This window comes from Coregonus clupeaformis, chromosome 2, assembly GCF_020615455.1.
Source record: "Coregonus clupeaformis isolate EN_2021a chromosome 2, ASM2061545v1, whole genome shotgun sequence".
In the NCBI taxonomy this organism is placed as follows: domain Eukaryota; kingdom Metazoa; phylum Chordata; class Actinopteri; order Salmoniformes; family Salmonidae; genus Coregonus; species Coregonus clupeaformis.
The window spans coordinates 32,778,990-32,795,039 of NC_059193.1; the positions used below are offsets into that span (position 1 = coordinate 32,778,990).

The 16,050-nt window shown below is 45.3% G+C and overlaps 1 protein-coding gene across 3 annotated transcripts in view; it reads left to right on the plus strand.

Moving 5' to 3' along the window:
- The window catches only part of spata5 (spermatogenesis associated 5), a 129,803-nt gene that overhangs the window by 15,972 nt on the left and 97,781 nt on the right, over window positions 1–16,050 (plus strand). For all 3 annotated transcript variants that reach the window (XM_041840759.2, XM_041840768.2, XM_041840776.2), the window contains 5 exons: window positions 6,978–7,132; window positions 9,873–10,082; window positions 12,005–12,058; window positions 12,616–12,695; window positions 14,197–14,323. In XM_041840759.2, the coding sequence (XP_041696693.2) occupies window positions 6,978–7,132; window positions 9,873–10,082; window positions 12,005–12,058; window positions 12,616–12,695; window positions 14,197–14,323 (626 nt within the window). The remainder of the gene's footprint in view (window positions 1–6,977; window positions 7,133–9,872; window positions 10,083–12,004; window positions 12,059–12,615; window positions 12,696–14,196; window positions 14,324–16,050) is intronic.

Genomic DNA, 16,050 nt, shown 5'->3' on the forward strand with positions numbered 1-16,050 from the left:
CCCTTGTTCATTGCTACTCTCCCTTCCGGGATGGCTAAAAGGCACCCCCCTGCATCCATTCAACACCTCCACACCTATAGGCAGAAACTTAAACAGGAAGGACTGTACAACGTTAGTCTGACCAATCAGAATCTATGCTTCAAGATTGTTTTGATCACGCAGACTGGGAAATGTTCTGGGTCACCCCTCACAATAGTATCGATGTATACGCTGACTCGTTGACTGGGTTCATCAGGAAGTGCATAGAGGATGTTGTTCCCACTGTGACGATTAGAACTGATTCAAACCAAAAAATTTGGATAGATGGCAGCATTCGCGCAAAACTGAAAGTACGAACCACCACATTTAACCACAGCAAAGTGACTGGGAACATGGACGTGTACAAACAGACCAGCTACAACCTTCATAAGGCAATCAGAGGCAAAGCGACAGTACAGGGACAAAGTGTTCAATGGCTCAGACACGAGACGTACACTACCAGTCATCTGATGCAGCACTCCATCACTCTCCTTCTTGGTAAAATAGCCCTTACACAGCCTGGAGGTGTGTTGGTTCATTGTCCTGTTGAAAAACAAATGATAGTGCCACTAAGCCCAAACCAGATGGGATGGTGTATTGCTGCAGAATGCTGTCTTAGCCATGCTCGTTAAGTGTGTCTTGAATTCTAATAAATCACAGACAGTGTCATCAGCAAAGCACCCCCACACCATAACACCTCCTCCTCCATGCTTAACGGTGGGAACTACACATGCGGAGACCATCTGTTCACCCACAACGTGTCTCACAAAGACACAGCGGTTGGAACCAAAAATATCAAATTTGGACTCCAGACCAAAGGTCAAATTTCCACCGGTCTAATGTCCATTGCTCGTGTTTCTTGGCCCAAGCAGGTCTCTTCTTATTATTGGTGTCCTTTAGTAGTGGTTTCTTTGCAGCAATTCGACCATGAAGGCCTGATTCACATAGTCTCCTCTGAACAGTTCATGTTGAGATGTGTCTGTGACTTGAACTCTGTAAAGCTTTTATTTGGGCTGCAATTTCTGAGGCTGGAAACTCTAATGAACTTATCCTCTGCAGCAGAGGTAACTCTGGGTCTTCCATTCCTGTGGCGGTCCTCATTACAGCCAGTTTCATCATAGCGCTTGATGGTTTCTGCGACTGCACTTGAAGAAACGTTCAAAGTTCTTGAAATGTTCCGTATTGACTGACCTTCATGTCTTAAAGTAATGATGGACTGTCGTTTCTCTTTGCTTATTTGAGCTGTTCTTGCCATAATATGGACTTGGTTTTTTACCAAATAGGGCTATCTTCTGTATACCCCCCCTACCTTGTCAAAATACAACTGATTGGCTCAAACCCATTAAGAAGGAAAGAGATTCCACAAATTCACTTTTAAGAATGCACACCTGTTAATTGAAATGCATTCCAGGTGACTACGTCATGAAGCTGGTTGAGAGAATGCGAAGAGTGTGCAAAGCTGTCATCAAGGCAAAGGGTGGCTATATTAAGAATCTCAAATATAAATATATATTTTGATTTGTTTAACACTTTTTTTGGTTACTACATGATTCCATATTTGTTTTTCCATAGTTTTGACATCTTCACTATTATTCTTCAATCTAGAAACACAAGTATTTTGCTGCACTTGCGATAACATCTGCAAATCTGTGTACCCGACCAATAAACTTTGATTTGATTTAGTTTTTGGAATGGCGATTATTTTATTGCATAGGTATGAGTGGAAAAAATGGCAGGGAAAAATGAGGCGAGTATTGTTTGACATAAATCTTGCTGCAAAGACATGAATGAGATAAACAGTGGTAAATGCTAGATGTATGTTTACAAAGGAAGCCTTCCATATAAAGCGCTTTTCCCGACTCCACAGTCCTTTTAAAGACACTTTCGGAATTTCAGGACAGGCTACATAAATATTGCCAGATCAGTATGTGACATTTATTTGGGGGCTTTGTTTATAAAATCCGGAAATGTTTGCCTTGTACCCTTTATCCTCGGTCCTTATTTTTATTAATGGCAGCTTGCTCGCTCGCTTGCTCTCTCCTTCCCTCCCTCCCGTTCCCTGTGTGTGTGTTTAAGAGCATATATTATTGCAGTCTTTCAGCGCTGGAACAGATGTTGGGTATTGTAAATACAGGTGCAAAGAGTGTTCCGGAAGCCCCTCAGAGTAATGAAAACAGTTTTTTATTTATTTATGGTGTAGTGCCAAAAGTATTTCACAATTCATTTGAGGACAACTTCGTTGGAGACCCACACAGCTCTGCTGACAAGTGCCCGGGGATGGTAAGGGGTGGTGTGTTACGTAGACTACTTCTGGAGGGGTTTTTCCTGTCTAAAATACGTTTTGAACATGTTGTAGGAGTGCAGAGGGACACTTACAGATGTAGTTACATAAATTACCTACCGCTGTTGTTGTTGTCATATCAAGACAATAGAGCTGTATAAGAAGCCCTTGAAGTCGGCAGGGGAAACTTTTACTTTACCTCTACTAGCGTTACCTCAGTGTCCTCTGTCTGTCTTTGTAGCTAAGCTGAAAACTATGCTTTAACTGCCCAAATTCATCCAAGGTAGTCGTTTTTGAAGGTAGTTGTAGTAGAACGCACCGATGTCTTAGATATGTTGGTCTGAGGACTTGGCTCACATTCTCTTACAGGATCCTGTTTGTTTCTTTTTAATACTCAGGGCTAGGGTGAGATCGGGGCTGGTGGAGGTGACCCTTGAAAAAGGGCCCTGTTTTGGGGACAGATAATTGGGAACATATCTTCTTCTTACCAGCCCACAGTCCCCCGCTTTCACCTTGTCTCTTTTTCCCCAAGCCAGGGGCCCCCATTCTCAATTTCCCACAGATTGCTGGTAAATTTGAAGCATTCAGGAAAGAACAAGTGAAAAAAAGAGAATCCACATAAGGTTCAGATTAATCTTTGTTGTGTTGCTTCTTTTTCCTCTCCTAACAGTGCTTCGGATGTTTTCATAACTAAACCAAATGTGTGCTCGGATCGAGCCAAGCCTAGCCAGGGGATATAATCCCTGAAGCGGAAAGGCTGGAGTCACATTGTTGAATTACATTTCCTTTTGCCTTTGGGCTATCCAGATTCCAGGCTGAATACTACATTAATCTGCTTCATGAATGTACTTGCAAACTAAGCATTTGCTAGGGTTGTGTGGACATCCATCAGTTGCTCATACTGACAATGGGTAGTGAGTTGGTCTGACTTTCTTTAGGTTCATTTGTTCAGTAGGTTATTCCTCAGCCACTGTAGCATGTTGTATCCAGCGATTGGTTAGAGAAAGATCCTTAGCTGGACGAAATGTTTGTCAATCCAGGAAGACAGCATTTCTGGGCTTTTTAAGCTCTTCAGCCTTATGAGTGCAGAATTGTCTTTCTCATACGGTCTACAATTTTGGGGTAACGCACCACAGACAAACGTAGAGTTTTTTTTTACAATGCACTGGAATAGATCTGACAGTGAACAGTAAGGTAAGAGGATGCAAAGGCTTTCATGGTCACCTGACTGTCAAGTGGATTCCGTGGTCCAAACATATTGCTCACCATATGTCTGCTGCAGAGGGACAAGAGAGAGCCATGAGAAAACGAGTTTTGTTCAGTCAGGGAAATAAAAGTGCTGAAAACAAATTGGTGCCCTATTTAAAAAGAAGATGGAGAACAAGCTATGGGTTTGGTACAGGTACAGTCACCTAGCGCAAAAATAATGCTGCGATGTTGTCAAAACGATACGATATATCGTCAAAAATAATATCTATAATATTTATTTTTTGCCCCCATCACTACAATAGACGTGGCTTGATGAACCAAGGCCTAACCTCCATTACCCTTTGACCATCCCTATATCCTTCTTAATGCGATGAGGAGGCTGAGGAGTGGAGAAGAGGAGGAGGAGTAAAGAGTCCCCCTGGTAGCACATGTGGTAGCCCCCATTCCTCCCTCTCCCTCTCCCCAGAAAAATGTGCTTGCCCCCCCTCCCTCCTTCCTATCCTGTGCATGGTCTCAGGCTCCAGGCTGAGGCAGATGTTTTTGTACTGCTAGTCGAAGAGCCCTGGAGCTTTGAATGGAGAAGAGAAGAGACTGCCATGTCATCGGGCAGGGCCAGGTCAGGCTGGATTGATGTGATGTGGGGGGACTCTGGGGAGAGGAGACGGGACGCAGCGAGACCAGAGCCCATTACCTGGAACACACTGACCTTGGCCTGCTCCACTCACGGACGCTCTCTCTGCATTAATTGTGTTTTTCTTTTTTCCTCCGTCCCTTTATTCAGTCTCCTCGAATCCTGGAAAATATAAACAGGATGAAGTCTTGTATGATTGTAAATCCCCTCTTGTCTGCCCTGGCCCACAGCCCCAACCCCATTCCCTGGCCCCAGCTCGGAGGAGAGGTGGAAGCATCCAGTAATCATGCGCTCAGCCACCGTATCATTTGTTCATCAAATGCCTGTTATCCTACATGCATGGCTTGAATCTATACAACTGGTTATGAGTGGAGGCTACTCTAGTCGAGTGCAGGTTGTCATGCGGTAGGGTTCTTTTAAAAATGAGGCTGACTTACTCCTAGCAGCAGCTTTTCATTTACATTTACGTCATTTAGCAGACATTCAGGATTTTCAAGTTCATATTTGTTTCTACTTTCTATTGCACAGAGTTCAACCAGCCTTATTCAGAATTTTCTTTGCCCTTGATCCTTGCACATCATTTCACTTATCTTGTATTGACTGGACGCATTACATGTTTATCTAGTCTCAGAGATGTATCTATTTCCTTTTCTATGATGTAATTGACATAGACTGTTTAAGACAAATTACCCATGACAAATATCTCACAACCCACAGGAAGCACCCTTTCTCCTTTGTATTAAACACGCACACTGTGAGGATTTTAGAAAATATTTTGCAGAAATCATCTTCAAGAAATGCTCATTTAGAATTCCAATGCCACAGTATTCCAGGAGACACACTCTTGGAAAACAAGGCTTTATCCTCGTTCGAATCCTTCCCTGTCGGTGATGCTGATGTAGGCCGTAGTTCCTATTCTCGCTCCCTTCCTCCTGTGTTACACCTTCTAGCGTTCTCCCTGTCTCGTCACCAGCGCCGATGTGGCCTATTCATGAGTTATCATCACCCCGGCCCCTTGGAATGCTGATTGTACAAGGGCCTATTTCTATCTCTGGCTCATTCTTTTGCGTCCCTACTCTGCAAGGTCCAACACGAACTCAACATCCAACCCCAATATTAATGCACAGATTAAGTGATTTGTACCGTAGTCCTTTTTTATACTCGGCAGGTAACGGAGTCTCCTCTAGTCACGAGAGAGTTAACCTCAAACATAAAGCGTCAATTACAGTTCATCTGCAGCTTTTCTTCTTGGCTATGCGTGTCCAATGTTCCCTGTTGAATTGAAAGGGAACTCGTTTTCATTTAGAGATTAGGCATTCATTAGGGATTCGTCATCACAACATGTAGGAGCCTGAGAGGTGAGGTGAAAGTTATACTGTGTGAAAGTAAGCGTGTGTTTGGAGTCGTGGAGCGGCTGCCAAGGACTTATGTGGGAAACTGTCCATGACTGTATGGCTTGTCGTTGGAAAAAAGGAGGAAAGGGAGGCTTAGCCTATTGTTGACATTTTGACAATGTCGTGTCTCTGAAGAAAGGTGGCATTGATGAACAACAAAGTATTGATTTTCCCCTCAGGCCATAACTATCATTATTTCAGAAAACATTACTTGTTTTGCAGCTAGGGCATCTTTCCTCCTAGTAACTGTACACATCATCACAACATCTTACACTTCCTGTGAGAATTTTGCATTTCCCAAGCATCTCTAATGTGACAATAATGTTCTTTATCAGAATGATCTACCTCTTATTATACAACGGGTGGGTCTAATCCTGAAGGCTGATTGGTTAAAAGCGGATTCCATCCGGTGTCTATTCTACAAGTTAAAATGCCTATTTACTCTGTTCCATCTGACTGCACAACCACTGTCTCGTCAACCCAGCCAGGCAAATTAGGGGTCGGGACGTGTAGGGGTCGGGAGTCAGGACGAGACGCAGGCAGGCAGCGTTTCTCGGCCAGTCGAAATCATGAATCAGCTGGCATCATTTTTATGGATATCTACAAAGAAATGTAAATAGAAAAAAGGTAAAACAAACGAAGTGCATCTAGTTTGCAGTCTTCACAGCTTCAGTGTTTGAAGTGATTGTGTTAGCTGTGTTGTTGGCTAGCTCCTCTGAACAACAGTGTCTTAACGAGAGAGCACATTTTCTATGCCAGGTGAAATTGCGCCTCATTAGCTCGTTGTTATGGATGTCTCCAAATAAATGTCACTAGAAAACAGCTTAAAGAAATGAAAATGCAGCGACTGTTGTTATTCTTTTTTATGCTTGATGTGACTATAAGTTAGCCGTAGTTTGCTAGCTAGCAAGCAAGGGATAAGAACGTTGCCAGCCATTTAGAGCGACTGGGTCGCGTCCATAGATACAGAACAAAAAGACTGAACGACTGGGTCGCGCCTCTGGCAACCGAACCAATAGAATGAACGACCAGCCGGCTTGGGTAGCAACCCTAGATTTGTGTCGGGACTTGTGGAAGGATGAAATAGTATGAATAAATTAATCAAAATAACGTTTTTAATGAAAATATGTCAATCATTATTTGAATATGTTGGTAACCTGTTGTATAAAAGTGATAATGACTAAAATGTAAATGTAATAATGCCCTCGAAGCTGGTGTTTGGAGGATATATTGGCACAGTTTGCCGGCATTCGACTTAGTCTCGGGCCTAACAACACCCGTGCCAATATATCCTCCAAACACCGGCTTATCGGGCATTATAACTTAATTACCCACCATGCACTATTCTCCAAAATACCACCCTACAGGAAATTGTCAACTAAACCTAGACATTTTGGAAACCTGTACATTAACAAATAGGTTTATCAATCTGGTCTTTTTACAGGGCTGCATGCATTGAGGCGTGCTCTCGTCAGTGGCTCCCAGCCATCTGACTTCCAATTGATGGGGACAGTGACGGTCACTCTCCAGGACCTTCAGTGGGCCATGTCAGAGGTCAAACCAAGTGCCATGAGGGAGGTTGCCATCGATATCCCAAAGGTATGTCTGGATTATAGCCCCTTGGTTTCCCTTTTTAGTTTAAAAACAGGACTCTTTTGAAGGTTGACATATAAATTGCATATAAACGGTCATTAGATTTATCGGGTAGCACCAAAGATGGAACAACAATTATGCTGATGTCACCGGCACAACGGAAAGTGTCTTCTTGTCTCATGTTCTGAAACGTCAACAAACTTCCTCAGGGATCGAAAGATATCTTCTCTCAGGAGCGCAAATCGCTTAATTACTCATTGGGCTACCAGTCAATGTATTATGTCAATAGGACAGTGAGTAATCAAGTGAGGCATTAAGTAATTTGTGCATTAGAGAAGATACTTTCAGATCCCCAATGACTTTTGTTGACGTGCGGTTTTCACAGAGGGTTCAAACCAAGGAAACGTCGGATGGAAATGACCCCCAGGCCATACTGCTGCCCTCCCTAAAACGGAGATGAATCACACACTCAGTGGAGGGGGAGGTGGGGGGGACAGTTGTGAGACTCCAGGATGTTTTGGAGTTTGCATGTGCAAGACATAACGGACAGGAAGAGGCTAACATCATCTCCAGCGCTAATTGAAAACAGATCGGGTCGACATCGGTTCCTGCCAGAGAGCGAGAGAGAAAATAAAAAAAATTTGAAAAAGGCCCTTCTCCTTCCTCCTAATGCTCCTCTGCACTGAGCTCACCCCGAGACGTTCAGTTCTTGCGGCCAGTTCCTGGAAACAAAAGAGGGGCTTGAGTTTTTTCCTTCCCTCAGTGCACTGCAGCTGAAGGGTCGGCCGTAGAGCTCCGACTTGATTATATCCACATGAGTGCAAAACATTTTGTTTCTAATCCATTTATATAAGAAACTTCCAGTGGAGCCAGACCGGGCAAGAGCAAAGACGACTGGACCTTTTAATATTTTGATCTGGCAGCTGCAGCCAAGAGCTCTGTTCCCCTTTTTTCAACTTCCTCTCCTCTCCAAGTTCTTGTCTGGAGAAGTACCCACCACAACTACTGTCTTACCCACCCTCCTCCTCTCCCACATTTCAGGCAACCCCATCAAAGCCCGGGCCGTAAGAGGCCCCTTGTAAACTTCAGACAACAACAGTAAAAGATAATAACTGGGTCTCGGAGAGAGAGAAAGAGGCAGGGGGTGTAAAATCAACACAGCAAGGTGTGACTCAAACTGCCTGCGCCCTCTAATTCCACATCCGCCATGTTCGTGACAAAAGCATCTTGCAATTAATGGTGTTTTTCTTTTACTATCATTAACGCCATCGCCATGTTCATTTTGTCTGCAGAAAACTTGAACAGAATAAAATAAAATAGGGGGAGGGTAGAAAAGGGGTATAAATCTTTACTGTGCACATCTGCTGCTAGCCTGGTAGGGTAGAGGCACCTGAAGCTGCCTGATTGATTTACACCCCATAGACTCTGGCAAGGGGAGGCTGTGCTTCTCTCTTTCTCTCACTTCTTGTCTCTTTTGCTCTCTCCTCCCATGCTCTCTCCTCCCATGCTCTCTCCTCCCATGCACTCTCCTCCCATGCTCTCTCCTCCCATGCTCTCTCCTCCCATGCTCTCTCCTCCCATGCTCTCTCCTCCCATGCTCTCTCCTCCCATGCTCTCTCCTCCCATGCTCTCTCCTCCCATGCTCTCTCCTCACATGCACTCTCCTCACATGCTCTCTCCTCCCATGCTCTCTCCTCCCATGCTCTCTCCTCCCATGCTCTCTCCTCCCATGCTCTCTCCTCCCATGCTCTCTCCTCCCATGCTCTCTCCTCCCATGCTCTCTCCTCCCATGCTCTCTTCCCATCTCCCTCTCACCATCTTTATCGCTCTCTCTCTCATTCTTTCTCTCTCCTCACCCACCATCTCCTCTTCCCCCTCTCCCTCCTCTCTCTCTCCATAAATTGTTCAACGTGTGGTATTTACAGTATGTGGCCGGACGCCAAGTTTCCATTAGGTGCTCCGTTCCTGGGAGACGGCGCCAGTGGCCTGGGATGTGTTACTTTGGACAGAGAAAGGAGGAGGGAGGGCGAGGAGAGGATAAGTGAGGTGGAGATGGAAGGAGAGAGATGGGGAGAAGGAGAGCGAGAGAGGAAAAGTCACGCTGATGTAGTGAAAGGTGAAGGGAATGAGGGCTTATTGCTCTGGCCAACCCCTGCTCTCCTTATCTGTTTTATCTCCTGGAGTCGCATGCCTCTGCCCATCATCTGTCAAAGCGACAGCTGTTGTCCGACTCTCTCTGTTGTCTGCTGATTCACCCTCCGCCCAGATCTGGCCCAATGCTTTTCCTGTCGCATACTTGTGTTGTCGTGAATCTCAACTTTTTCTTGTACTGTACTATTCCAAATAATTTGCCCAGAGCAAAAATACAAACAGTATTTCAGTGATTGATTGATTAATTACAGCTGTAGAGAGAAATAAACACTGGACACTGAACCCACAACTTACTTGCCCCACAGTAAGGATATTACTTTTGACTTGGAAAACTTTTTATCCTGGAAAACCTGGGTTTTCTTGAAGCTACAATAACACCGCTAGATACCACGCTCCATTAATACTGCCATCCTATACAGCCTATTGGGGATGTCTCTCTTTCCATTGTCTATAAAACGTATTTATCTAGGAGCCCGTATACTTCTCCCAGTTCCCAGCTGTGTCCGAATGGTTTCTCTGTCTCCCTTACAGACTGTTTCCTTTGCAGACTGTTTCCCTTGAAGACTGTTTCCATTGCTGACTGTTTCACTTGCAGGTTCGATGGTCGGACGTGGGAGGCATGGAGCAGGTGAAGCTGAAACTGAAACAGGCGGTGGAGTGGCCCCTCAGGCACCCTGAGGCCTTCACCCGCATGGGCATCCAGCCCCCTAAAGGGGTGCTCCTCTACGGACCCCCAGGTTGCTCCAAGACCATGATCGCCAAGGCTCTGGCCAATGAGAGCGGACTCAACTTTCTCGCCATCAAGGTGATGATCATTCAAAGTTTGATTGTTGCCTGCATTCTCCCCCAAATGGTCAATGTATTGGCAGGGAGGTGTCCTTTTTAGTGCTTTTTACACCTACAAGTTTCCCTAAATCCCACCCCTGCAATGCATACTTTTGTAATGCATCAGTTTTGCAGTTGCATTGCCTTTAAGCACAGTGCCTTTAGTTATGGCTGACCTAGCATGGACCTTGTGTCGTTTCCGCAACTTGAAGTAAATGATGCTACAACTATAGCTAGTAACACTATCACTGCATCTTTCCGTTGTCAAAACAATACTTAGCAATGCCCAGTTATTTACATATACCAGCAGCCATTCCCTTGGCTTTAACCCAGTTAAAAAACAAAGGTTATGTCCTTGATTATCTCAAGGACCTCAGACTCTCTGGCTTCCTTGGAGGCAGAACTACAGGCCTCCTCACTTGACCCCTCCGACCCTGTGTTTGTAGTTTTCATTCATCACCCCATCCCCTCTACCCCCTCCTCTCCATCCACCCCAATTCAACACTCACCCCTACACCTTCCTTCTCCCTACCCCTCGCCCTGCTCTGTCTAGGCCTCTTGATGGAGATTGATTGATCAGCTCAGCAATCGTTGATTGCCGCTTATTTTGGAAGCTGTTGCCGGGTGCAATGGGGCCGTGACAGAAGCTGTCAGCCAGCCTGATTAGAGGGGGTCAGTGGTAAAAGATGGTGGATAGGCTGTTATATTAGGAAGAAAATACAGAAAGACTGCTTACCTTTACAGACTCCTGTGTAAAAGTCTCTGAAAAGGGGCAATTTTTCTCATAGATGTTGTTTGGGAATAACGTCCATGCTAGTACTTTTACAATTACAAAATCATGATGTATTTTCCCCCAGTGTGTTGGTAGCTTTGACTCTGATACATTATCCTTGCTTTACTATACTTTATACTACTTCTGTCGTGTACAGTAAAACCCTAACACCCTATTATCAAGTTGTCTCACACACATCAGTAGAAGCATTTACCTAGTACATAGCTACATAGAAATGTACGTACACTGAACAAAGATATAAACGCAACATGTAAAGTGTTGGTCCCATGTTTCATGAGCTGAAGTAAAAAAATCACAGACATTTTCCATACGCTCATAAAGCTTATTTATCTCAGATTTTGGGCAGAACTTGGTTTACATCCCTGTTAGTTAGCAATTCTCCTTTGCCAAGATAATCCATCCAATCCACCTGACAGGTGTGGCATGTCAAGAAGCTTATTAAACAGCGTGATCATTACACAGGTGCACCTTGTGCTGGGGACAATAAAAGGCCACTTTAAAATGTGCACTTCACACAGTATCAAGCCCAGACCTAGCCTGGCAACACCACCACAGAGGAACTGTGGATTACTGAGTCAGTCTCCACAGCGCTGTCGTGTTCTGAGGAGGAAAAAGGTTGTCTCCCTGCCAGCCCAGAGGTGTTGAAAAGGGGGGATTGCAGGGGAAGGAAGTGTGTCCTGACGGCCTGAGTGGATGTTTATCTGCCTCAGAGAGGGGAGGGAGGGTGCAGAGTGGCCACAGCAGCTTTACTTACCCTTCTTCCTTTGTCCTCTCTGCCTTCCTTCTCAATTATTGTTTTTTATTTTTTCCCCTATTCCCCTTAAATAACTATCCCTTTCATCTCTGAAATATTTCTTGGCGGGCTGTCAATAAGTTCTCAGTGGTTTGTTCATTGTTGTTTAGGTGTGTTCCTGTCAGAAATGAGAGGTGAGGCTAGCTTGTAGCTATCTAGATAAAGTGTTATTAGGTGTTTATTATTAGTGTTGTATTGATATTAATTAATAGTTATAGCCTACTGTATAACTAGGGTCCAAAGTTTTCCCTCGTACAGAACACTACCTATAATGAATCACTGGACAGGAGAACCAACTTCCCTCTCTCTCTTTCAGGGTCCAGAGTTACTGAGTAAATATGTAGGGGAGTCTGAGAGAGCTGTCAGAGAGGTGAGTACCAGGCCAACTTTCATTGTCTATCATATACCCAATACACTATGAATATATGGACTACTTACATTTAATGGAAATTGCTTTAATATTCTACAACAGGGGTGTCAAACTCATTCCACGGAGGGCCAAGTGTCCACAGGTTTTGGGTTTTTCCTTTCCTTTCAATTACATTTACATCATTTAGCAGACACTCTTATCCAGAGCGACTTACAAATTGGTGCATTCAACTTCTGATAGCCAGTGGGACAACCACTTTTTTTTATTTATTTTTTTATGGTGGGGTGGGGAAGGGAGGGGTAGAAGGATTACTTGTATACTATTCCAGGTATTCCTTAAAGAGGTAGACAACCAGGTGAGGGGAGTTCCTTACTAATTAGTGACCTTAATTAATATATCAAGTGTAAGGGTGGAGCGAAAACCTGCAGACACTCGGCCCTCCGTGGAATGAGTTTGACACGTGTTCTACAGTATAATGTATATGCAATAATCGGGGTCTACTGTATATTAATGCCTCTCTCTCTATATATATATATATTGGCATATTTCAATACCAGGTGTTTAGAAAGGCCAGAGCTGTCGCCCCCTCCATTGTGTTCTTCGATGAGATTGACGCTCTTGCTGGAGAAAGAGGAAGGTAGGTATTTCTTCTCAGAAATGAGACCAATGACTCTTTGAATGACTGACAGTCTATAGTACCACAAATGTCCAAAAGTCTGTACAATAATTACACTGATAAAGCCGGCTGTGGAGTTCCCATGGAGGCAGTTCACTAGCGCGCGCACACGCACACGTATGCACGCACACACTGACACACAGAAGAACCAGTCTGTCCGGAGGCGCTTCAATGGGATGGCAATGGGAACATCTGTGGCTTCAGGAAGAAGAACAAATGGACAGAGAGAGGACACAGGCCGCGGCACACAAGCACTTCATTGTGCACACCACAGCAGATGGGGGAAGCCAAATATGAGGCGTACTTCCCGGTAAACCCCCACTGAAAGTCAATGGTGAAGGAACAGACAAAAGAGCCCTCCAGATATGATTCAAACATGGCCTTCCCTCAAGCCTAATTGGACATAGCCTGAGAGGGGTCACAGTGTCCATTCTTTCCAAAACCATTTTGCCATTTAGTAAATGGAGGGTGACATTTTGTGTCTGCTGAAGTACTCGTAATACTTGAAGCGTGATTTAGCTCCAAACTTCTCTTATGATGTCCATGAGATCACAAAACTAAACATTGCATATAACTCATACATGCGATTCAACTGCGACCTGCAGTGTCATATGGCCCAAGGGTACAGGCTACGTATCAGAGCTGGGCGGTCAACTTAAGTCAACTCAGGAATGGACTGGATATGGTATTCGACCTGACAAAATGCCCCACTTACACTAGAGATTTACTAGTTTTAGATCCATGTCCGATTTCACTGAATTGACTGGATTTTAAGCAATTCTTTGATACCTGCCTTTCAAAATGACTTGATGCAGGGGAGTCTGTCAGAATGAGTTCTCTGATAGTGAGAGAGAGACACAGAGAGACAGAGAGAGAGAGTAGACAGTCTGAGACAGAAAAGAAGCAAGAGAGGCCAAGAGACCGTTGGAGACAGACGGATAAAGAGAAAGTGGAGAGAGGAAAAAGAAGGGAGGCATTGGGTCCATAGAGAAAGCACGAGAGCGAGAGAACGAAAGAGCAAGAGAACGGGCCTTGGAAGAAAGGTAGAAGCAGCATGGCAGATTTCTCTCTTTTATCTCTTCATCCCAGGGTCATAACTCAGTGACAGGTCTCCTTTTGTGTTCCTCTGAGGCCTTGTCTGTGGTAATGACGTGTGGCACTTCCGCTGGCCCTGTGAACAGAGAATGAGAGAGGGCGAGAGAGAGAGAGTGTGTGTGTGTTTGCGTGCGTGCTGTGTATGTGTGCGTGTGCAAATGAGTGTGTGTCTGACAGAGGTGGGGAGCAGAAGCAGGAGGGAAAGACACTACACACTGCTATGGAAAATAAACAACTTAGTATTTCTCAGTGCAGGGGGCTGGGATATGACAACTTGAACAGATACATTTTTGGTTGAAACACATTTCATATCTCTCCTCCCCCTATCACCCCCCCTCCCCCTCCTCCTCTCTCTCCCCGCTCTCAGCTCCTCGGGGTCTGGTGGCGTAGGGGACCGGGTCCTGGCCCAGCTCCTGACAGAGATGGACGGCATTGAGCAGCTCAGGGACGTCACCGTGCTGGCCGCCACCAACCGGCCCGACATGATAGATAAGGTAGAACCAGCAGAGTTCCTGCTCTCTCACTCTCGCTCTTTCTCTCTTTCTCTTTCTCTTTCTTTCTGCTTCCCATCCTCCTTATCCTCCATCTATCTCCTAATGAAACTTCCTGAGTGCTGATTAAAGACAGAGCCTGGGCCCTGTCAAAACACACCCAGGAAAAAAGGGCCTGGCTCTACACAGGCACTACAGGTTTTACAGCTCTCTCTTACTCATTCTCGCTCTCTGTAGCCTTCCCTCATCTCCCTGTTTTCCGTCTTCCTCTCTCCCCCGTTTACGTATGAACTTACTCTGCTTTCTGAAATGTAATCATCTCTATGCTCTTATTGGGACGTGATTAGGAGGGGACAAACTTTCAACTGAGGTAAGTCAAAATAACTGAAGATATCCTTTAGTCCAGTGCCTCCTACTCCCACTTTGCCAGGTGGCTGTTGAGCCCCCATGGTGGGAAAAACCCTCACAGTGCTTCCTTATAGACAGCTGAACAGCTGGAAGCCTCCTCCAGGGCCACTGTTGGAGAATTGACACATCCCTGGCCTGCCTAGCAACTGAAGACCATTTCCTTCCTTCCTCCACCCCAGCTACTGCCTGGCCTGCCACTCCAAGCTTGGTTAGCAGTTGGGGTCCGAGCCCCTGGGAGGGGGGCATGAGAAACCCCAGGCAGCCCCACCAAACCAACCCTGCTGCTGCTGTCAGGAAGCAGGGGTCCCAGACAGCTGAGAAATCAGATTAGCCTGCCCCCCTACCGAGGGGGTGGTGGTAGTAGGGGGGTGGTGCTATTTGAATGCGAAACACATTAGCCGTGATGGGAAAGGCAAGCCGCCAAATAGGGTGTTACTTTCTAGGGTCCATCCTCCATTGGTCTGGTACCCTACTTCCACATCCCCACCACCCACTGTTGCACACCCCCACCCACCACCACCACCCCAAACTGTCAACATGCAGGAGTAGGCAGCCATTTCCATGAGAATGGCAGGATATGATGAGACAAATGAAGATTAATGGGATGTTTGGGTGTCAATGAGGCACATTGTCGGCAGATTGATGGAGCACAGGGACTTCTTGCTTTGATGGACCGACCGAGTGTGTGTGTGTGTGTGTGTGTGTGTGTGTGTGTGTGTGAGAGAGAGAGAGAGAGAGAGAGAGAGAAAAGGACATGGAAAGACAGGGAGTATGCATGTACTTATGGCATAGTTTGGGTGGGTCTGCTTTTGGTCTCTCAGCCACTAACAGAGTCAAGTGTCTATTTCCTACTTATCTACCTCCTTAAGCCAGCTTTTAGAACTGGCTCCACTGTGGAAAGTGAGCAAAACATTTTACCAATAAAATGCATGAGGTCTTTCTCTCACAAATAATTCCATCAAATACAGCTTAGACTCTTTACACAACCTGTTTGTATTAAACTACTATTACTTTCTCACCGGAAAATATTCATACAAAATTCCCACAAATCCATAGGCCTTTGTATTGCACCAATCGTCCCGTCCCACCGTTGACGCATTTTGAGTCTCCTGTGACGATTGATGAGTGGCACTATTATATTTACCCAGCCTGCTTTGGGGAAGAGCCCCCTAGCCTTGTGTCACTCTGTTTTTGTAGCAGCTGTCCATCGACAACAGCCCCCCCCCTCCACCCCCCCCTCACACACACACACTTTTTCCTTGAGGAAGGATCATGTTGGTTTGTTGTTCTACTGAATAGCCTATTTATTTAACATAATATGT